A 22,539-nucleotide genomic window follows, 5' to 3' on the forward strand; every position below is an offset into this window, starting at 1 on the left:
ACTGGGGCTAGCAAGAGGAGCAGTGACTTGCCTGAGACTGGGAATCGAATCCAGGTCTTTGCCCCCTGGGCCAGGGCAGTTGTCCTTGCTACAGGCTGACATTTGGCATTAGATTGGCAATAGTCCAACTCCCTAGTAAAGCTAAAACAGGACCACAATTACCCATGGATAGCCCTGAAGTCACCCATGATATAAGAGGTTTTGTGTGGCCAATCCTACAGAGCAGGCCTCAGGAAACTTTTTCTATAAAGGTCCAGAAAATAAATTAGGCTTTGCAGGCCCCTGTCACAAGCACTCAACTTGGCCATCGTATTAATAGCAAGAAAACAGCCCTAGGTGGTACTTAAGCAAATACGCATGGCTGCGTTCCACTAAAACTTTATTTCTAAACACTGAAATGTGATTTTCACATGTCATGAATTGTTAATGCTTCTGATTTTTTACTAACAATTAAAAAATGTAAAAGCCTATTTTTAGTTCACAGGCTGTAAAAAACAATGGACCCCTGCGCAAGGGAGGTAGAATCCATTCTGATTTTAGGATTAGAGACAGGAAAAAGATAGGAAAAGCTATTACTATTCCAGAAGGGAGCCTGAGACCTGACCAACAGCAGAGAGATGGGAGGGTCGGTTAATCTGCTGAGTACTGGGTGGTGAGGAGTGGAAAAACAGACTTTCCAAGTGAGGGACTTAGCAACTTTTATAAACCAGTTTTCTTATTAATACCTGTCAAGTGGTGACAATAATCCCTACCTTAGAGGGTTGTTAAGAGGGTTGAGTGAGCTAAAGGATGGTAAAAGCGTTTTGCAAAATGCAAAAGTTTATTCACCTAATCGTTTCCACAGATGCTCACAATGACTTTATTCCTCTGAGGAGCCTTTTATGTACGAAGTTTGACGAGACACGGTCTCTTTAAGTCTTCTCCAACCACTTAAAGTAGTAGACGAATCAGCACATGCGCATTCCTTCGCGGGACTGGCAACAGCCTTCCCAGAACCTGTAGAAGGAGGTTGAAGGTCCTCCCACACAGTAGTTATACGCAAGCGTAAATCATTATTGAGAGCACTATATCATGCAGAGAGCCCAGTCCCTTTTTCGCGCCCGACGGCCCCGCCCCCCGTAGCCAATCAGTAGGCCTCGCCCTTTGCAATGGCCAATAGTAGTGAGCGTGGGGGGCGTGGCTGGACGCCCGGGGGCGCGGCCTGGCGCTGAGAGAAGCTGCGGGGAGAGCCGGGGGCTCTAGTGAACAGCGCAGCCGGACGGGGATTGCCGGCAAGCGGCGAGCGGAGGCGGTTCGGGCCCGGCGGTCTCCGAGATGTCACGATGGCTGTGGCCATGGTCAAACTGTGTGAAAGAACGGGTCTGTCGCTACTTGCTGCACCATTATCTAGGCCACTTTTTCCAGGAGCACCTCAGCCTGGACCAACTCAGTCTCGATCTGTACAAGGGCAGCGTTACTCTGCGGGATATCCACCTGGAGATCTGGGTGAGGAGTCAGGCCCAAGGCCAGGAAGGTGCGGAGGGCGGGAGCGCAGCGACCTAAGGCTCTCCGCGAAAGGATCAGCTTGGGGAACCTGGCACCAGGTGTAGAGAGGCCGGGGGTGTCCAGCCCTCTCGAGGTGTCAGAGGCACCCCGGCTTGTTTCTTCAGTTTCTTGCCAGAGCCAAAGCTGGGCAGGAAGGGGTCCCCGTCTCCACAGGAGAACTGAGGTTGGGGAGGAGGGTGTCACTTGTCTGGAGAACACCAGCATAAGCACATAAGTTTGGGGGCTGAGTTAAGGAGGTTGGTACTGAGGAGCTAAGGAGGGGGTGGAGAGGGAGCATAGGAACTGGGAACCCCGTGGAACTGGGCCAGGGTAGTGACAGAGCTGGGACTCAGGCACCTGGTCAGGGAAGGCTAGTAGGGGTCCAGGGCCCTGGGGAGGACACCTGTGGAAAATGTGCCCTGACCTCTTGACCCCACGATCCTGGGCCGGGTGGTGGGTGGGGTTGCCTCCGGATGTGGATGTCAACAACCCCGTCAGCACCAGTGTTGATCAACACCTCGTGCGACTGCTGCTGCCGTCTACTTCCTGCTTTGGGGAGAGTGGGACCACCAAGCTGGTGTTTGGGAAGGGATTTGGGGTCAGCATCCCTACCCGAAGGGGAGCCCTGGCCTCAGGCCACGGGAGGTGCTGAGGAAGCCAAGAGTAAGGTCTGGGTCAGGTCTGAGGCTGGGGGTGGTGAGGGCCCTTGACTCACAGCTCAGCTGACCTGAGGAGTTTCAAAGAAGCCACCAATTAGAGGCACCAGCCCAGGGCTGGTACTGGGTCAAGCCTCCAGGTCCAGAGCAGCAGGGGTGGGCATGGGGCAGGGACTTCTCAGTTTTCTGGCTGGCCTCAGGGGGTCTATAGCTCTCAGCAGGAAGAGCTAGGCATTAAGGGTAGGCCAGGCCTTGGTGAGCAAGTGTGGCATAGGGGGATAAACCTGAGCCCTCAGTTGGGGCACCTCCCAGTAGCCTGTTGTCTGATTCCAGTGTAGGAGGCTCTCTCTGACCTCTGACCTCAACCTCTTAGGCTGGCCTAATGGCCTAGACCTCTAGGCTGCCCCTGTCTATTTTCAGCTCCAGAAAACACTCCCACTCCTCTGCCCTGCTCTCCTTTTTGGTATTGAATTGGCTTCTGGCTAGGCTGCTTTCTGCCTCCAGGGAGGCACTGGCTCCGGGCGGTATGCACGTGCTTCCTTGATAACCAGCCCCTCCTCCCTGCCACCCAGCGTACAGCCCCCACCTTGAAGGCACCAAAAGAAGCAGAGTGCCTGGGGGCTCAGGAAAGAGGCCTGGGTCCCAGTCTCAGTCCCCACAGTATACTGGGTGACTAGACTAGTCTTGTTTCTCTAGGCCTCAGTTTCCCCACCTGTGGGTCTCTGGCTGAGGAATTTGGCCTAGATCTCTGTAGGCCTTCCAGCTCTGCTATGTGCTTATTTATTCTGGGAGCCAACAAGTATTTACTGAGGCCCTCTCTGGGTGGCAATACACAGTGCCTGGGGTCACAGGGGGAAGGCAGGTAGACAGCTGCCTTCAAGGAGGTCCCAGGCCGGCAGGGGTACAAGTCTAATACAGACATTTTAGCCAGAGGCTCAGAGAGAGGTATAGCTTCACTGTATTTGGGGTTTGGGGGTCCCATCTGGCCTCCGGTTAGCCCCTCTGAACACTTTCCCCTTAAACTCTGTGTTCACCCAGGGTAAATGTGGGTGCTGCTGTGCTCTCTGCCAGGCATTTGTGTTTATTTGTTTTGGTTTTGGTTTTTTTGAGATAAGAGTTTTACTCTGTCACCCCAGGTAGAGTACAGTGGTGTCATCGTAGCTCACTGCAACCTCAAACTCCTGGGCTCAAGGGATCCCCCTGCCCCAGCCTCTCAAATAGCTGGGAATACAGGCACGCACCACAAGACCTAGCTAATTGTTTTCTGTTTTTTTGTAGAGACGGGGTCTCAGTCTTGCTTAGGCTGGTCTCGAACTCCTGAGCTCAAGTGATCTTCCTGCCTCCCAGAGTGCTAGGATTACAGGCGTGAGCCACCACGCCCGGCCTCTGCCAGGCCTTTATTGTTATTCCTGTGCCAGCAGCATACCACATACCCACCCGCTTCCTCCTCTTCACCCTTCAGCTCTCCCCTCCTCTGATGGCCCAGGCCTGCTTGGCAGCCCCCCCACCCCCCGTGCTTGCTCACCTGGTGTGTGCTGAGTTCTTGGCTGGAGCCTTGCTAGGCTGAGCAATAACATTCTATTTGCCCATGTAGCGGGTGTCAGAATGTAGAAGGTGCTCAGTAAATATTATTTTGAATTGAATGGAGAGGGAAACAGTTGAGCTGGCTTGCTGGATTGGGCACCTTTGGATGACAGGGTGAAGGGGCAGCCCAGGAGTAGGTACAACATGAGCAAAGGTGGGAGCTTGTAGATAGTGTGTTGAGGGACAGGGAAAGCCAAGGGTGCTCTCCAAGACAGAGTGGCCAGACAAGGCTGTGGCAGCCACCTGGATTTGGGGTTTTCCTGAGCTGGCTTTGTCCTTTGCCTGCTTCCAGTCTGTGAACGAGGTGCTGGAGTCAATGGAGTCGCCGCTGGAGCTGGTGGAAGGCTTCGTGGGCTCCATCGAGGTGGCTGTGCCCTGGGCTGCTCTGCTCACCGACCACTGCACCGTGCGCGTGTCCGGCCTCCAGCTCACCTTGCAGCCCCGCCAGGGCCCAGGTGAGGGCAGGGCGAAGCAGGGGGCAGACAAGCGGTGAGACTGGGCCAGGGCACCCAGGAGCTGATTGAGCCTGCCTGCCGTTTCCTCCCTGCAGGCCCAGGAGCTGCCGACTCACAGACCTGGGCCTCATGCATGACCACGAGCCTGCAATTGGCCCAGGAGTGTCTGCGGGATGGGCTGCCCGAGCCCTCTGAGCCACCGCAGCCCCTAGAGGGGCTGGAGATGTTCGCCCAGACCATCGAGACTGGTGAGCAGGCCCCTCCTGGCCACCCTTCCCCTTCATGACCCACAGGACAGGGGCTTCAGACAGCAGCACAGCCACCCTGCTGTCTAAATGGGAAACTTTGCCTCCCCGCATGCTGCTTCACCTGACCTGAGACCCTCCCTCCCCCCCAGTGCTGCGGAGGATCAAGGTGACCTTCCTGGACACAGTTGTGAGGGTAGAGCACTTGCCGGGTGACGGGGAGCGTGGTGTGGCCATAGAGGTCCACGTGCAGAGGTAGGGGCAGGCTGCGCTGGGCTGGGCTTGGCTGGGCTTGTTTGAAGAAGGGGAGTGAGAGCTGCTGGGTAGCCCCACCCATGTCCCCACCCCTAGCCTAGGCTCCTGGGAAGTGGCAGGGTGGGCCTGGGTGGTGGTAGGGTTGGAGAAGTGGGCTGCGTTGTGAGCCTGGACTGGTATCCAGAGGCCTGGGCCAGTTGTGTAGGCCCAGAGAGGTTGAAGCCCCAAGGACCGGTTAGAGAGTGTGAGGAACACGGGCAGGCCTCAGCCCCCAAGCTGGACATGGTGGTCCAAGATGGCCTGGGCATGATGGGGCAGCTCTGCAGGCCAGGCGTCCTGACCCCATGCACCTAGAACAGAGCACTGTGTGGAGAGAGGGGTCTAGGCCTGGGGTGGCAGGGCAAGGGCTGACCCTACGCTCCCCAGACTAGAGTACTGTGACGAGGCAGTGCGGGACCCAAGCCAGGCACCCCCGGTGGACGTGCATCAGCTGCCTGCCTTCCTGCACAAGCTGCTGCAGCTGGCAGGGGTCCGCCTGTACTTCGAGGAGCTCCCTCAACAGGTGGGCTGACTCTGATTCCCACGGTCCCTTTCTCCTTCTAATCCCTTGAGCCCTCTGACCCATCCCTTCTGACCATCCCTGACTCCATCTTCTCAACTCCGCCCTCCTACATGCTCTCACCTCCAGGAAAGAGCTTCAGAGCCACCCTTGCAGATTGGCAGCTGCTCAGGCTACATGGAGCTGATGGTGAAGTTGAAACAGAATGAGGTCTTCCCAGGACCCAAGGTGGGTCCCCAGGCCCCTGGGGATGAGGGAGCATGCCCCATCTCAGATTCCTCCTTAGTAATCCTAATCACCTCCAGGCCAGGGGGGGATGTCAAGTGGGAGAAATTACTGCCTTCTTGGCAACTGGAGAAACTGAGGCTCAGAGAGGTCAAGTTGAGGCCAGGTTCATAGAGTTCATTGATAACAGAGCTTAGCCTGGCAACTAGCATCCTGCTGAAGGCAGGTGGGTGGTGGCTGTCAGAGGGGCTGGGTGGTGAGCACAGTCTCCATGGCTTCTCCCTTGGCCCCCAGTTGGAGGTGGTGGGACAACTGGGCTCCTTGCACCTGCTCCTGACCCCCCAGCAGCTGCAGAGGCTTCAAGAACTGCTCAGCGCTGTAAGCCTTACAGGTGAGGCCTCTGGGAAGTACAGGGGGTGGGTGGTAGCTAGGGAGGGCTGGGCAGCCTGGACTGAAGTGTCCTCTCTTGTAGACGCTGAGGGCCTGGCTGACAAGCTGAACAAGAGCCGCCCACTAGATGCTGAAGACCTATGGCTGATTGAGCAGGACCTGAACCAGCAGCTGCAGGCCGGGACTGTGGCCGAGCCCCTTAGCTCAGACCCCCTTACCAATCCCCTTCTCAACCTGGACAGCACAGGTGGGCGTGGGGTCAGACCCTGGCTGGAGGGGCAGCTAGTGTGGATGCAGGAGTCTGGTGGCTGAGTCCAACTGTCCCTGATGCCCCTCACCTCTTCCACAGACCTCTTCTTCTCCATGGCTGGCCTCACGAGCAGTGTGGCCTCAGCCCTCTCCGAGTTCTCCCTCTCTGATGTAGACCTGAGCTCCTCCGTACACAGCGACGTGGCCTCCCGCCGGCTCTCTGCCCAGGCTCACCCAGCCAGTAAGTTGGGGTATCCTGGGTACCCCATGGGCAGGAAGGGCTGGAAAAGGCCTTGGTGCTGTGGGACATCAGATGCATGCAGAAGGCCCCCAGCGATGCCTGGAGGTCACTCTCTGTGACTTGGTTCCCTGGAGACCAAACTCAGTGTGAGCAGGTGATGCAGTGGACAGAGCCTAGGCGTCTGAGTCAGTGATCTTGGCCAAGCACTTAAACTCTCTGAGACTCAGTTTCCCCTTCTGTAAAAATAGGACAGTAAGATCAGATTTTGCCAGGCTGTCTGTTTTGGTTGATGTTTATGGAGAGCTTATTGTGGGTCAGGCACTGAGCTGGGTGCTTTATCACATCCAATCCTTCCAGTACCCTTGAGGGGATTAAATTGAGTCTGGGCAGAGGGTCTGGCATACAGGAGGCACTGTGTCACCCTTGCCTGACCAAGCAGCTGCAGAGCTGCGTGATGCGGTAGGCTTGGTCTCCCACAGTCTGGCTGGCCCAGCCCAGTGGCTGATCGTCAGTCATTCTACTGGGGGTACCCATGTGCTCTCAGGAGCCCCTGGTGAAACCTCTGTCCCCTCAGGCAAGATGGCTTCCACACCCCTCCCGGACACCATGCGCCCTGACTCCTTGCTGAAGATGACCTTGGGGGGTGTGACCCTGACCTTGCTTCAGACATCTGCCCCATCTTCTGGACCACCTGACCTCGCCACCCACTTTTTTGCTGAGTTTGATGCCACCAAGGATGGCCCCTTTGGCTCCCGAGACTTCCACCACCTTCGACCACGCTTCCAGAGGGCTTGTCCCTGTAGCCATCTCCGGTACAAGCCTGAGGCAGACGCCTGAGGAGAGAATATCAGAGCCCCACAAGCCTACCCACTGATGGCTGTCTTCTTCCCCCCAGACTAACAGGCACAGCCGTGCAGCTGTCCTGGGAGCTGCGGACAGGCAGTAGGCGCCGGCGGACAACCAGCACGGAAATGCACTTTGGGCAGCTTGAGGTTCTGGAGTGTCTGTGGCCCAGGGGCTCTTTGGAGCCTGAGTACACAGAGGTGAGGGCAGACGCAGAGTTTGTGCGGGGCAGGGTCTGGAGGTTTGGGTGGACATCTGGCCCTGCCTGACCCTGTTCACCTCTCGTGCCTCATCCCAGATCCTGAGCTTCCCCAGTAACCTGGGCTCCCAGGCCTCAGCTCGGCCCTGTGCCCACCTGCGCCACACACAGACCCTGCGCCGCGTGCCCAAGGTAACCCACCCCCCACTCCAGGCCTAAAGGCTGTTGGTTGCTTCCCAGGGTGTGCTGATCCCACCTGGCCTCCACCAGTGTCCCCCTGCTCCTCCCCCACCCCCATTCTCCCCACCCTGTGCTCTAACCAGGCCTCACCTCACTGTTCAGGAGCCCTTGAACCCCCACCCCTGTGCCCTGTCCATGCCATTCTTTTAGCCTGTTTGCTCCCTTTCCCTGTCTCAACATGGCAACTCCCTGCTGGGCCTCTGGGAAGCTGAGAGTGGCAAGTATTGAGTGGCTTTTCCTAGACAAACAAGCACATGGTCTGCATCAGGCAAGGTGGTAAAGGTCTCCCTGTCTCCTCTTGGGCCCCTGCCCAAGCTCTTCTCCCAACATTCAGGGCACGCAGGGTTTTGTTATTGCTCGAGGAGGCCCCGTCCCGCCCTCACCCACAGCCACCACTGACCTGAACACCCTCACCCTCAGAGCCGACCCCGGCGCTCAGTTGCCTGCCATTGCCACTCAGAGCTGGCCCTGGACCTGGCCGACTTCCAGGCGGATGTGGAGCTGGGGGCCCTGAACCGGCTCGCTGCCCTGCTGCACCTGGCCACCGTGCCCCCCGAGCCGCCTGCCAGCCTGCTGGTGAGATGTCCAGCCAGGCCGGGTGGGGGTGGAGAGCAGGGCCTTTGGTTCTTGACTGCAGTGGGAGGGGCCCTGGCAGCAGCTCTGACCACCCCCCACCCCCCGACCCCCCCACAGACAGAGCCCCCACCAATGGCCGAGCAGCAGACAGTGTTCCGGCTCTCAGCTCCCCGGGCTACGCTGCGGCTACGCTTCCCCATTGCTGACCTGCGGCCCGAGCGGGACCCCTGGGCAGGCCAGGCTGTGCGTGCTGAGCAGCTTCGGCTGGAGCTGAGTGAGCCCCAGTTCCGGTCAGAGTTTAGCAGTGGGCCTGGGCCCCTCACGCCTACCCGACTGGAACTTACCTGCTCTGACCTGCATGGTAAGAACCCCCTGGTTGATAACACCCGAGGCAGGAGACCTGGGCCTCTGGGAGAGGTGGGCTTGGGGCTACAGAAGGGGCTGGGTCACAGTTGGAGCACACCCTGGCCCAGGCCCTTACTATCTCTGCAGGGCACCAGCATTGCCTGTCCCTGGCCGCCTCTAGGCAGCAGTCAGAATGGACCCTTTGTCCCTGGGCTCCTTCAGACCATGGGTGTCAGGCGGGTGGTTAGTGGGGTACAACTCTGACCCAACCCAGGCACTGGGAAAGAAATAGAAAGAGGCAGTAGTGACAACCCCCTTGCCCTCTCCATGCCCTTCAGGTATCTATGAAGATGGGGAGAAGCCACCTGTCCCCTGCCTGCGTGTCTCCAAAGCCCTAGACCCCAAAAGCACTGGGCGCAAGTACTTCCTGCCTCAGTAAGTGGGGGCTTTGGAAGGGGCCTCAGAAGAGGAGGGTTCTGCTGGGGCCAGCTTGGGACCAGGTGCTGGGGGCCCTGCAGGCCAGTGACAGGCCTGTGCTCCGGCAGGGTAGTGGTGACCCTGAACCCCCAGTCCAGCAGCATACAGTGGGAGGTGGCCCCGGAGAAGGGAGAGGAGCTGGAGATGTCGGCAGAGAGTCCGTGTGACCTTCGGGAGCCTGAGCCCTCACCCTTCTCCTCCAAGAGGACCATGTACGAGACGGAGGAGGTGAGGCCCGGCCCCACCTTCCCAGGACTCCCTCCCACAGCCCAGGTTCTACCGTGGGAGCCACCTGCGTGGCTGTGGACTGGGGTGACAAAACCACCTGGGGTGGGCATGATGTGACCCAACACTGGTGAGGATTCTGTCTCTGTCAGTATTTGCAGCCGATAAAGGCGTCTGAGGCGTTGCTCTGTGCTCACAGGGCGGGGAGTGAACTGCACTGTGAGGGCAGGACCCCATCCCACCTCGGCTGTTTCTCAGTGTATACTTGGGCCTCAGGATCCTCTTTTCTGAAGATGATGGGAGCTGAGGGAGAAGGCCTGGCCTCTGGGGCCAACCTGCCTGAGTTCAAATCCAGCCTCTGCCTCTCAGTAGCTATGACACTTGGGGAGTTATCTAACCTCTTGGAGAATTACCTACATATGAGTTTCCTCCCCTGGGAAGTGGGCACAGTGACCTCTGTCTCCTAGGCCTGTCTTGAAGCTTAAAGGAGTTAACATGTGCGAAGCCCTTAGAACAGGGCTGGCGTACCGGCAGCGCCGTATCCCAGATGGCCGCCACACACCCCGGCAGAGAGGGGCTCCTGTGAACGAGCAAATGACGGGCGGTCAGGACTCAGGCTGGAGACAGCCCAGGCATCGCTAAGATGAGTCTCCTGCCGGGGTGCTCTTTCTCCCTCACTGCGTCTAGATGGTGATCCCGGGAGACCCTGAGGAGATGAGGACGTTCCAGAGCCGGACCCTGACACTGTCCCAATGTACCCTGGAAGTGATCCTGCCCAGTGCCCATGTTTTTCTGCCCAGCAAGGAGGTCTACGAGAGCATCTACAACAGGTAGGGACATGGGGCAGGGCGGGCTGGGTGAGCGGCCGGGCCCAGGCCTGCCTCACCTCTGCCATCCGTCCGCCCATCTCAGGATCAACAATGACCTGCTCATGTGGGAGCCTGCGGACCTGCTTCCCACCCCTGAGCCCCCTGCTCAGCCCCCGGGCTGCGTCGGCCCCTTCGGCTCATGGCACGACAACTTTAAGATGTGCAAGTCAGCCTTCAAGCTGGGTATGAGGGGTGCTCTGACAGGGCTGGAGGGAGAACCCCCAGATCGGGGCAGGGCTGGGCCACCCCCCAGCTCTCCTTCCCACCTGGCTGCCTTAATCTTGCCCCAGACTCAGACTCGGATGATGAGGACGCCCACTTCTTCTCAGTGGGGGCATCAGGTGCCCCCCAGCCCCCTGCCCCTGAGCCCTTAAGTCCTCACTCCAAGAGTACCTTCTCTACGTTGGTGACAGTGCTGAAGGGTCGGATCACAGCCCTCTGTGAGACCAAGGTGAGGGCAGCCCTGGGCAGGTGGGCCCCTAACTCCAGAGCCCCCTTCAGCGGGAGAGCAGCTCCAGGTTGGGGACGTAGAGAGCAGCAGGTCAGAGTGGGCTGCACCAACCCACATGCACCAGCCCAGCCACTTATTAGTACCTCCTGTATGTGATGTGCCACGCTGGGGGTCAGGATGGTCATAGTTTCATCCCGAGGAGGCAGACAGCAGGGTTGCTCCATTGGCAAAAGAGGCAGGTGCTGCCCAGGGCCTCGAGCAGAGTGTGTGGTAGAAGCTAGAGCTGACCCCGCCGGGGCCGGGGCGGTGCGGCTGGTGAAGCCAGGCCGTGTGCTCCGTCTGCAGGACGAGGCCGGGAGGCGGCTGGAGGCTGCGCACGGGGAGCTGGTGCTGGACGTGGAGCAGGGCACCATCTTCAGCGTTTCCCAGTACCGCGGCCAGCCCGGGCTCGGCTACTTCTGCCTAGAAGCCGAAAAGGCAACGCTCTATCACCGAGGTGTGAGGGCTGGGGGCTGGTTGTCACTGGGTATCTAGGGTCAGGGGTGGTGGGTTTTCAGGAGGGACATGCCCTCCTGGAGTGGGTAGCCAGTTGGCTTGGCAGGGGGCTCACAGTATCCCTCCCCAGCGGCTGTGGATAACTACCTGCTGCCCAGTCACCTGGAACTGCCCAGCTTTGTCCCCCCGGCCCAGCTGTCCCCAACCATCTACCCATCAGAAGAAGGGGTGACTGAGCAGGGAGCCTCGGGCCGCAAGGGCCAGGGCCCCCACATGCTGTCCACTGCCGTGCGCATCCACCTGGACCCCCAGAAAAACGTGAAGGTATAACCTCCCCTGCTTGCCACCCCCCCGCATGGCTGGGCACTGCCTCCCTAGCGCCTGGTGGGGCCGGGCTCCCCACTGCCTTGACTGTGCTCCCACCCTCAGGAGTTCCTGGTGACGCTGCAGCTGCACAAAGCCACCCTGCGCCACTACATGGCCCTGCCCGAACAGAGCTGGCACTATCAGGTGAGAGCAAGGGTGGTCTGGGAAGTCACATGGCCTAGTGAGGTTGGACTCCTGGTTTGGGCAGGCGTTGGGAAGAGAATGGGCTGGGCCAGAGCTGACCTCGGCTGGAGCTCCTGGGCCAGGGGTGTGGTGGACAACTGATGGGCGGCAGGTGGGGTGCCAGATGGGGGTGGGGACAGGGAGGGGTGAAAGGAGAGAAGAGGCCACCTTGACCTCACTGCTCCCCCCTCTGGCCTCTGAAGCTGTTGGAGTTCTTAGATGTGCTGGATGACCCCGTGCTGGGTTACCTGCCTCCAACGGTCATCACTGTCCTGCACACGCACCTGTTCTCCTGTGCTGTGGACTACAGGTACCCAGCCTGGGCGGGCTAGGGGCTGGGGACAGGGGCAGGCTCTCAGGTGTAAGGAGCCTGCCACAGCCCAAGTATGACCCCCAGGCCACTCTATCTCCCTGTGCGTGTCCTCCTCACCGCAGAGACCTTCACCCTCTCCAGCAACATCATCATGGACACCTCCACCTTTTTGCTCAGGTATGCAGGCTGCCCCTGTGCTCCCGGTCCAGCCACCCCCGGCTGGGCTGTACCTGCCACCTGCTGTGTATCCTTGGGCTTCTCTGTCTTTCTGTACATTTGGGGTGATGATCCCGTTCTCAGGAATGTGAATTGTTTCCACCCTCCCGAGGGAGTTGGACCCTCTAAGTCAGAGCCTTAAAAGCATTTGTAGGCCAAGCGTGGTGGCTCATGCTTGTAATGCTAGCATTTTGGGAGGCTGAGGCAAGAGGATTGCTTGAGGTTAGGAGTTCAAGACCAGCTTGTGCAAGAGTGAGACCCCATCTCTACTGAAAAATAGAAAAATTAGCTGGGTGTGGTGGTGCATGCCTGTAGTCCCAGCTACTTGGGAGGCTGAGGCAGGAGGATCACTGGAACCCAGGAGTTTGAGGTTGCTGTGAGCTATGATGACGCCACGGCACTCTAGCCCAGGCAACAGAGCGAGACTTTGTTCCCCCCAAAAAAGCATTTGTGCTCTCTGTCCTCTGGGGGTTGTTCTAAGGATATAAGGATAAGAGAAGTGGAACATAATGCTTCTGTGGTATAATTTAAAACAGTCAAACTTACAAACGATCTGCCTCCAAATTACAAGCTGAGGAAATAAACATGGCCCACCCAATGGGTGGGATACTATGCAGCTATTAAAGTCAAGTTGAAGAATAACTTTAAAACATAAGAAAATGCCATAGTACAATGTTTACTAAAAAAAATTGGATCCAAAGCAATATATGTTTTAAAAATATGTTTATGAAAGTATATTTATATGTCTCTCTATGTGGCTGCACAGAAAAGATTGGAAGATGTATAGGGTGGTTTCTCAGAATTGGGGATTAGCAATTATGGGTGGTTTTAACTTTCTTTTTTATCATTCTAAAATATCTTGAGGAAGTCTTTATTATATTACTGTTAAAATAAGAATTTATTTTTAAAGACTAACAAACGCTGTAGGGGGAGAAAAGGACACCCCCTCCCAGGACTGTTGTGAGACCCGAGTGAGGTGAGACCCACACGAGGTGGTGGAGCTGGCCGTACTGTGAGAGCGCAGGGCCGCGGCTCGGGAGAGCAGACCTGCTCTCGTTGCGCACACGAGAACACCGAGGCAGGAGAGGGCCCGTTGATGCCCCTTCTTGTGGGCCTGGGCGCCCGCCGCTTGCCTCTGGGAGCCCTACCCCTGTCCGTTTCCCGTGGAGCTGCCGCCTGCAGTGGCTCCTGGGCCCTTCTCAGCCCTGTCCCCCACCAGGTTCATCCTCGACGACTCTGCCTTGTACCTGTCCGACAAGTGTGAGGTGGAGACGCTGGACCTGCGGCGAGGTGGGCAGGCCTGCACTGGGATCCCTCCCTTCTGAGGGTCCACGGTCCCCAGCCACTCCCAGAGCAATTCTTAGCTGCCCCACACAGGTGCACACAGCCAGGGCTACCCCGGATGGACCCAATCCTTCCCTCTGGCGGGGGGTAGGGGCTGGGTGGCAGGAGGCAACAGGGACCTTTCTCCCGCCTCCTGCTGCAGATTATGTCTGTGTCTTGGACGTTGACCTCCTGGAGCTTGTGATCAAAACCTGGAAAGGGAGCACTGAGGGCAAACTGGTGAGTGGCTGCCACCCAGAGTCCCCAGAGCCAGAGCGGGTGCAGGGGCCAAGGGAGGCTTCAGCAGTTGCCTGCCCCCATGAACCTGCTCCCTGCCTGGGCTCCGGTCACAGTGCGTGCGCCTTTCCCTCTGGGCTGTGGTTGGTGCCCCTTGGAGGTGTCCCTTGGTGTTTGCTGAATGAATGAAGGAACCCAGTGGGTTTTAGCCCTGCCACCAGAGGGCAGCTGCAGCCGGGGCAGAAGCAGGGCCTCAGGAGTCAGACACCCCCTGTGGGTGCCCAGTTTCCCCACCTGTGAAATGGAGGCAACAGGCCCTGCCTCACCGGGCTGAGGCGAGGGGCACAGCAGCCTGGGTGTGCAAAGCCCTTCCCGAGGTGCGGGGGAGGGGCACACTGCTGCCTCCCGGGGGAGCTCTGGGCCAGGCCCTGTCACTCTCTGCGCTGTTTGCTCACCTGCTAGGTGGGGTTTCTGAGAGGGCCGCCTGCCCCAGGCAGACCCATCCAGGCGGAACCTGTGGTGGGGACAGTGTGGTGCCCTCGCAGGGAGGGAGGCAGGGCCTGGTCAGCAGCGGGGCCTGTGCTGATGCCGCCCCGCCTGCTCCCAGAGCCAGCCGCTGTTTGAGCTGCGCTGCTCCAACAACGTGGTGCACGTGCACAGCTGTGCCGACTCCTGTGCCCTGCTGGTCAACCTGCTGCAGTACGTAATGAGCGCGGGCGACCTGCACCCCCCAGCCCGGCCCCCCAGCCCCACGGAGATCGCCGGCCAGAAGGTACAGGTGAGGCCTGGCCACACAGGCTGCCAGAGCTCGGCCAGGCCCCCCTGCCGCGGGCGGGGAGGGGGGGCGGGGGATGTCTGGGGTTGGAGGAGCCTCCTCCCCTCCTGTCACTCATCTGTCACTCCCCTGCATGGCCCAGCTCTCCGAGAGCCCTGCCTCCCTGCCCTCCTGCCCCCCAGTGGAGACAGCCCTCATCAACCAGCGGGACCTGGCCGACGCCCTCTTAGACACGGAGCGGAGCCTGCGGGAGCTGGCCCAGCCTTCAGGTGGGGTCAGAGGTGCCTTGGGGACAGCCGATATGATCAGGCACCCACCGTGGGCATCTCTCCAAACTGGCCTCTTCTTCCTATAGGTGGCCCCCTCCCTCAGGCCTCACCCGTCTCGGTCTACCTGTTCCCAGGTGAAGGGAGCGGGGCACAGCCTCTTTCAGCTCCTGGTGGGGGCTCCACTAGCAGCTTAGGCTCGTCATGCTTAGACTCTCAGGAAGAGGAAAAGGAAGAGGAGGGGGACGGAGACACTCTTGACAGTGATGAGTTCTGCATCCTCGATGCTCCTGGCCTGGGCATCCCGGTATGTGCTGGGGGCCCAGTGTGTTGCTCTCAGGCGGCTGTCTGGGATGTGGGGCCCAGACGCTCAGTGGTGGTTGCCTGGCTCTTCTGGAGCTTTTGTGGTGAAAGAAGCAGGCAGGAGGCAGTCACCGTCGCCTGGGAGGGGTGCTGGGTCCGTGCCTCCTGACTCTGGGCTTTGCTGGAGTAGATGATGGATTTCCAGAGCAAGAGGAGGCCTGAAGTCCCGTGTAGAAGGACAGGGACTTGGAGGACGGGGAGAGGGTGGTTAGTAAGAGGGGAGGAGAACTGTTCAGCTGCAGGGGCCAGTGGGAATATCCAAAGTCACCGAGGTCCCAGGCGACAGAGCTGATGGAAGAAAGGGGCTCTCAGGCCCCTCCTGGACAAGCCACTCAGACACAGACTCTGGGGATGGTAGCCCAAGAGGGTCATTGTTTATCAAAAACAGGGAGGGGGGAGATGTGAGAACAGGGGGAGGAACAGGGGAGCTGGGTCGGGGCGGCCGCGCTGGGGAAGCCTGTGCTACAGGTCTTAGCCGGCCCCTCCCGCCAGCCTCGTGACGGGGAGCCCGTGGTGACACAGCTACATCCCGGCCCCATCATCGTGCGAGACGGACACTTCTCACGGCCGCTGGGCAGCACAGACCTGCTGCGGGCACCCGCCCACTTCCCAGTGCCCAGCAGTCGCGTGGTGCTGCGTGAGGTCTCCCTCGTCTGGCACCTCTATGGTGGGCGAGACTTTGGCCCCCACCCTGGCCACAGGTGAGGAGGGGAGGGTGCGGGTGGTGGGAGGTGGGATTGGGGCCCAGGCTCAGTCCAGCTCTGACTTTCAGCAGCAGGTCACCTTGAACCCAGCCACCGCTCAGTGGGTCAGCTTCCTCATCCTGCCCTGCCCCGCCGTCCTCCCAGGACTGAGACCGCAGAGGGTCTCTTGCCCCTGGCTAAAGCTTGCTTGCTCTGAGGAAGGGGAAGAGAAGGGGCTCCTCTGAGTCAGCTTGTCCCCCGTCCTGCTTTCCAGGGCAAGAGTTGGCCTCACAGGCCCCAGGGCCTCCCCTTCCCGCTGCTCTGGCCCCAACCGGCCCCAGAACTCGTGGCGCACGCAGGGGGGCAGCGGGCGGCAGCACCACGTCCTCATGGAGATCCAGCTTAGCAAGGTGAGCGGGCGGGGGCGTCTGTCACACTACGCACAGGCTGGACGCTGTTCCAGATGCTGCCCTAGCGATGAGCAAGGCAGGCAGAACCCCCGCCTTTGCAGCGGAGGGAGCCAGGCCAACACCAGGGTCTGTGTAGCGCGGCAGATGGCGAATGGTGTTCGGGGAGTCATCCGGGGGCACAGGTGTGCTGGGAGGGTCTGGACAGTCCTTTTGAAAAGGTGCCACTGGAACAAAGACCTACATGAGTGAAAATGTGAGTGGGAAGGAGGTTTTCAGACAGAGGGGACGGCAAGAAAGCTGCAAGTGGGAGTGTCCCGACGTCTTCCAGGAATAGCCAAAGGCCTGGCACAGCCAGAGACCCGGTTCTTTCTAGAGACAGGAGCCCCTGAGGAGTGTTGAGGAGAGGCTGCCTTGGGGGTGCGGGGCCTAGCAGCGGGGTGAGAGCAGGCAGGTTCTGCAGGGATTGGGTGGGGGGAAGACCCGGGTTGGGCACTGGATCAGATGCATGAGGTACAGAGAGGTCTGGAGGGTTCTGGCCTGAGAAATTGTGCAGGGGCAGGTCCCACTGACTGGGAGAAGCCCAGGCCAGTGCTGGCCTTCCCAAGGAACCGCTGGAGGCAGACGACAGAGGAGCACACGGCTGCTGGGGGCTGGGGCTGTGCTGAGAGAACTCAGGAGAGGAGCTTCAGGGCAGGGGCCGTGGCCCCTGAGACCTGATGGGGAGCAGTGGCCGTGTGGGGACAGGGAACAGGAGGGCAAAGTCCTGGAGAGCAGACAGGCCTGGGCTGTTGGAGGGACAGAGAGGCTGGCACCGCAGGCACCTCCAGCAAGGGCCAGGGCAGGTCTGGGGGGAGAGGCGGGTCCCTGCCAGGCCAAGGCGAGGAGTGGGCGTCGTACGCTGCACGAAGATCCCTGCGAGTGTGGGGAGAACGGGTTGGAGAGGACGGTGTCTGTCTGGGGAAGAGGGGAGATGGCAGCTGTGGAGGTGACAGACCCTTCAGAGGGAGTCGTGTTTGAGGAGGGCTTGGTGATGGAGGGGTTGGAGAGTGAGGGCAGAGCCAAGACGGGGCAGGCAGGTGCCACTTAAGCTTGTCAAGGGCTGCGAGGAAGGGGGCAGGTAGATTCGGAGGAGGTCACGAGTTCAGTGGGATGGCCGTGTGGAGGTGTGGGGCTCAGGTGGAGGTGGGCTCAGGAAGAGTCAGTGGGAGAGAAGGGGCCTGGGGCTAGCCCTTCCCCCCAGCTGGGGCCCTGTCTGCCCTGCTCAGGCCTCCATGCACCCCACAGGTGAGCTTCCAACATGAGGTGTACCCACCGGAGCCAGCCACAGGCCTTGCGACCCTTGGCCAAGAGCTGGAGGAGCAGCCACTGTCGCGCCAGGTGTTCATCGTGCAGGAGCTTGAGGTCCGAGACCGGCTTGCCTCCTCCCAGATCAACAAGTTCCTGTACCTGCACACGAGCGAGCGGATGCCGCGGCGTGCCCACTCAAACATGGTACGGCAGCCCCGCCACCCACCGTGGGGCAGGGCACAGGACCATCGAGGACACATCCTCATACACACACATCCCCAGTTTGTGAGCCTGGGAGGAGGGTGGAGGTAGGGTGGTCTTAGCAAAGGGAACAGCCTGTATGGGCAAGGCTGCCCGGGCGAGCTGTTGGGGAACGGCGGCCAGAGGCCCAGCGAGCACCAGAGCTTGCCCTCTGCCCCCAGCTCACCATCAAAGCACTGCACGTGGCCCCCACCACCAACCTGGGTGGGCCGGAGTGCTGTCTCCGCGTCTCACTGATGCCGCTGCGCCTCAACGTGGACCAGGTGAGTGGGCAGGGGAGGGAGGACAGCCCAGAGTGACCCCCACTGTTTCTGGGCCTCTGAGTCTGACCCGTTCCCCGAACTCACCCCTGCAGGATGCCCTCTTCTTCCTCAAGGACTTTTTCACCAGCCTGGCAGCCGGCATCAACCCCATGGTCCCGGGGGAGACCTCTGCTGAGGGTGAGAGACTGGGCCGTGGAGGGGAGGGTCCAGGCCTCCTGCCTCCCAGGGCAGCCCCACTCCTAGCCATGCCTGGCTCGGTCTCCAATCTGTGACCTCCCCCGCTCTAGCTCGCCCTCAGACCCGAGTCCAGCCCAGCAGCCCCCAGGAAGGGCAGCCCGAGGGCTCGCAGGAAGCCACAGGCGGCAGACGCGGCTCGTCCTGTGCTGATCAGCAACCCATCTACTTCAGGTAGGCTGCGGGCTGGGGCCCCGGGCCACACTGCAGGGGCCAGGCCGGTCCCAAAAGACCCTTCTCCCTGCTCCTCCGCCCAGGGAGTTCCGCTTCACATCTGAGGTGCCCATCTGGCTGGATTACCACGGCAAGCACGTCACCATGGACCAGGTGGTAAGTTGGGCTGTCAAGCGGGGTGGCCATGTGGGCCGGACTCTCTGCGGGCTCCCAGTTCTGCTCAGCTCTGGCCGAGTCTCTCTGGGGGCCAGGTTTTGCATTTGGGCACCATCAACTGCCAAGTGGATCTCCAGTGGCTCCTGTGGGCTGGCCGGCTCCCTGAGTCCCCTCATGTAAACCTGGACCCCCCTGCCGCCCCCAGGGCACTTTCGCTGGCCTCCTCATCGGCCTGGCCCAGCTCAACTGCTCTGAGCTGAAGCTAAAGCGGCTCTGCTGCCGGCATGGGTGAGCCCCCAGCACCCCAGCCTCTCCCGGGTCCCCTGTCTTCCCCTTTGCTCTGTTCCTGGCTGGTTGTGTGGCCTTGGCCAAGTCATCACCCCTCTCAGGGCCTCAGTTTCTCTGTAAAATGGGCACAGTCATCCTTCTGCTCACAGCTGGGTGGGACCACAGAGAGGGTTGGGGTGTTCACAGCACTTGCCATGGGGTACTGGGTCCTCCTGGCCCCATGCTCTCTCAACGTGTGGCTCTTCCCCACCTCCCCCTCCTCGCCTCTCCCCACGGCCGCCCCAGGCTCCTGGGTGTGGACAAGGTGCTGGGCTATGCTCTCAACGAGTGGCTACAAGATATCCGCAAGAACCAGCTGCCCGGCCTGCTGGGAGGCGTGGGCCCCATGCACTCGGTTGTCCAGCTCTGTGAGTGTCTGGGTTTGGAGGCCCTTGGAATTGCCCTTAACCTTGGGCAGCCTAGAAGCTGCCATGGGAATAGGAGGAGGAGGTCCTCAAGCAGGGGTGGTAGGGGCAGGGCAGCCTTGGGCGTCTCTGACAACTCCGTCCCCCCAGTCCAAGGGTTCCGGGACCTACTGTGGCTGCCCATCGAGCAGTACAGGAAGGACGGGCGCCTCATGCGGGGGCTGCAGCGAGGGGCTGCCTCCTTCGGCTCGTCCACGGCCTCCGCCGCCCTGGAACTTAGCAACCGGGTGGTGCAGGCCATCCAGGTGAGTGGGTGCCTGTGTCTGGGCCACGCAGCACTGCGGGGGCAGGTGTGGAGCCTTCTGCCCCATGGCTCTCCACTTCTGCCCTCAAAGCTCTACTGAGTGGACAGTCTGGGTCTTGCAGCCTCATTTGATAGAGAAACAATCACAAAAAGGAGAGGCTAAGTGACTTGCCTGGGGCCCTCAGTGGCTCCTGTGCAGGAGGGTGAGTGCCCTCCAGGCCTGCAGAGCCCACTGCGTCTTCCCGCTCATGGCATGTCCTGAAGGAGGTGGGTGGCTGTGTTTACAGACTAACCCACTGAGGTTGAGACAGGCCCCAATTTGTTTGGGCCCCAGACTTCCGTAGGCCCGGAGGGACCCCTGGGGAAGCAGGGGACAACCTGTGAGGGGGGCAGTCCTGAGAGCCACTGTAGCCAGTGCGATGAGCTCTGCAGGTGGGGGACGAGCGTGCAGGCTTGAGGGGACCTGCAAGCTCAGACCCCAGGGGATTGCGGGGGTCTCGAGAGAGGAGGCAGGAGGGATAAGCAAGCACTTGAGCGCCCAGGGGTGTCAGCTGGGTGGGAAAGAGTGATGCTGGGCGAGGAACGCAGGGACAGGGGGACAGAGGTGCTGGGCTCACTGACGGTCCATGGCGGTGGGTGAGGGGAACTCAGATCCTTGCTGGCAAGGAAACAGTCTCAGGCAAGCTGCGTCTGTCAGCCACAGCCTGCATGTGGTCGGCAGGAGGAGGGCTTGGGCCTGAGAAGACAGTAGGAAAGTCCCCTCAGGAGTCACACGCTCTGCCTGAAATTCCCTGACCTGGACGGGAGCCCGGGAAGGGGAGGAGGAGTGAGAGGAGGTGCTGGCTGTGGGTGCGGCTGGGCGCTGGCAGGCTCCCCGGGCTGGCTGGGGGGCCTGGGAGCCAGATGCGTCTACCCAGGCTGGCTCTCCTCATCCGGTGCTCTCGTCCTTCAGGCCACAGCTGAGACGGTGTATGACATCCTGTCCCCGACGGCACCCGTCTCCCGCTCCCTGCAGGACAAGCGCTCTGCGAGGAAGCTGCGCAAGGGCCAGCAGCCCGCTGACCTCCGGGAGGGAGTGGCCAAGGCCTATGACACAGTGCGAGAGGTAATGAGGGCGCCACCCTGCCCCAGCCGTCCCTCACCCCTCTCCTCACTCAGACCCTCACACTGACCCCTGACCTCCACAGGGCATCCTGGACACAGCTCAGACCATCTGTGACGTGGCGTCTCGGGGTCATGAGCAGAAGGGGCTGACGGGTGCCGTGGGGGGTGTGATCCGCCAGCTGCCCCCAACAGTGGTAAAGCCACTCATCCTAGCCACGGAAGCCACGTCTAACCTGCTCGGGGGGATGCGCAACCAGATCCTCCCTGACGCCCACAAGGACCACGCCCTCAAGTGGCGCACAGAGGAGGCCCAGGACTGAGCATGGGGCATCCGAGACCCAAAGGGGCGCTGCCCACCGGCCGCTATCCCGCCCACCGTGCTCGGGCCGTGCCGCTGGCTCCTGAGCCTCCCAAGAGCTCTGACCCACGGCTGGGCCAGGCCCAGCCCCTCAGAGGATGGCCACTGTGACGGACGCCTCCCGGCCTGCCGTTGCCAATCCGCTGTGAGAGGGGGGCCACCTGCCTTGGGGCCTTGGCCCTGTCTCTGCACTTTTCCTCTGGGGAGAAAGGACATTGCCTGTCCCTCCCACCTGGGCCCACACTGCTGCCTTGTCCCAGGACGGAGGCTTTCGGACCCTCGGACCCCTGGACCCCAACCCCACTCAGCCAAGTGTCTTTCTATGTCTCTGGGGGAGGGGGGCAGACGGACACCCGTGTGGTTCGATGTATTATTTTTAAACTCCATGAGTGTGTGGGTCAGTGTCTGCATGAAGTGGAATAAACTGCCCACCGCCAGCCCCCTCTCAGGTCCTGTGTACCTAGACCGCCCCTGTCAGCCCTGGCCTCAGCCCGACCTTGGCTCCTGGCTAGATCCCACCTCTGCACCCAGCACCTGCATGTCACCACCAGGGGGCGCTGCACCCCCCAGCCTTGCCCAATAGGTCAGGGCACAGGGACTCAGGCCTCCCAGCCCCATGGCCTCTAAGCCAGCCCTGCGCTCCCTCCCTTGGCCCTGGACTCTGCCTCGTTGCCCTCCTGGGGGGCTGCCACCCTGTCCCACTTCCGATGTGCCAGGAGCTGCTTGGGCCTGCCAGGGAGGGAGGAATGGCCCTTGGCGCCCACCTTGCCCAGACATATTTTTTGGCTCTGTCCCTGCAGGATCCCAGGGTCCTGCCTTATTTGGGGGGCTGTGCAAATGGCGGGGCTGTGGGGGATGCCCAGCTGAGACTGAGGTAACACCCTGGGTCTCTGAGCCTTGGTGCCTCCTTGTGGTCCCTGCCTGGTTGACCCAGGGACCCAGAGTGTCACCTGAGGGCACTCCTAGAACTCTGAGCTCTGAGCTCTCTGGAGGCTGCTCCCACCATCCCTAGCAGAAGGCTTTTGGGGTGACCAGGCCTCTGCCCTGGGGTTGCAGCTCCAAGCCTTGGAGGCGGGGCATGCTGGGACAGCACTGTGGCCAGAGGGGTCCCAACTGGCACTACACAGAACTTAAATGGGGTCAGGAAAATGTCCACTGCCCTCCCCCACACCTTGATTCTTGGAGCAAGGAAGGAGCTGCTCCCAGTAGCACTCCCAGCAGTGGGTGGGCCCGTAGGGAAACTGAGGCCTGGGTTAGGAATCAGAGCTAGAGAACCCTCACCTTGCTAAGTTTATCTGCAGACCTCTCGGACTGGCAAAGTCCCCACCCCACCCCTGCCACCCAGCTCCCCCTCTGTGACCCCTCCGCAGTTAGGGAGGTCTGGGCACCAGAACAGGCAGACACTGTCCTGGGGGACCCAGGGTTCTAGCTGCCCACAGCCACCTGGGCAATAGGCTGAGCAAGAGGT

The 22,539-nt window shown here is 60.5% G+C and overlaps 1 protein-coding gene across 3 annotated transcripts; it reads left to right on the forward strand.

The window, feature by feature from the left end:
* Positions 1-1,308: 1,308 nt before the first annotated feature.
* Positions 1,309-21,559, forward strand: ATG2A (autophagy related 2A). 3 transcript variants are annotated; one of them, XM_069471630.1, is made up of 41 exons: positions 1,309-1,485; positions 4,057-4,219; positions 4,315-4,467; positions 4,617-4,719; positions 5,146-5,281; positions 5,408-5,506; positions 5,798-5,894; positions 5,976-6,140; positions 6,243-6,383; positions 6,958-7,195; positions 7,279-7,426; positions 7,525-7,617; positions 8,086-8,241; positions 8,359-8,602; positions 8,925-9,021; positions 9,132-9,291; positions 9,976-10,118; positions 10,201-10,340; positions 10,424-10,608; positions 10,954-11,104; positions 11,234-11,427; positions 11,533-11,613; positions 11,856-11,962; positions 12,050-12,142; positions 13,401-13,471; positions 13,668-13,744; positions 14,349-14,513; positions 14,659-14,785; positions 14,872-15,089; positions 15,638-15,846; positions 16,103-16,238; positions 17,523-17,729; positions 17,948-18,049; positions 18,142-18,226; positions 18,337-18,457; positions 18,541-18,613; positions 18,819-18,901; positions 19,187-19,308; positions 19,456-19,610; positions 20,562-20,714; positions 20,797-21,559. In XM_069471630.1, exons 1-41 carry the CDS (start codon positions 1,315-1,317, stop codon positions 21,031-21,033), a joined length of 5,799 nt encoding a protein of 1,932 aa, XP_069327731.1. In that variant the 5' UTR covers positions 1,309-1,314; the 3' UTR covers positions 21,034-21,559. The 3 variants fall into 3 exon arrangements, with proteins under 3 accessions (XP_069327731.1, XP_069327730.1, XP_069327732.1); XM_069471629.1 differs by having other exon boundaries at positions 10,448-10,608; positions 14,349-14,519; positions 20,797-21,558; XM_069471631.1 differs by having other exon boundaries at positions 10,448-10,608; positions 20,797-21,558.
* The last annotated feature ends 980 nt before the right edge of the window (positions 21,560-22,539 follow it).

Source organism: Eulemur rufifrons, chromosome 6 (assembly GCF_041146395.1).
Source record: "Eulemur rufifrons isolate Redbay chromosome 6, OSU_ERuf_1, whole genome shotgun sequence".
Taxonomy (NCBI): Eukaryota; Metazoa; Chordata; class Mammalia; order Primates; family Lemuridae; genus Eulemur; species Eulemur rufifrons.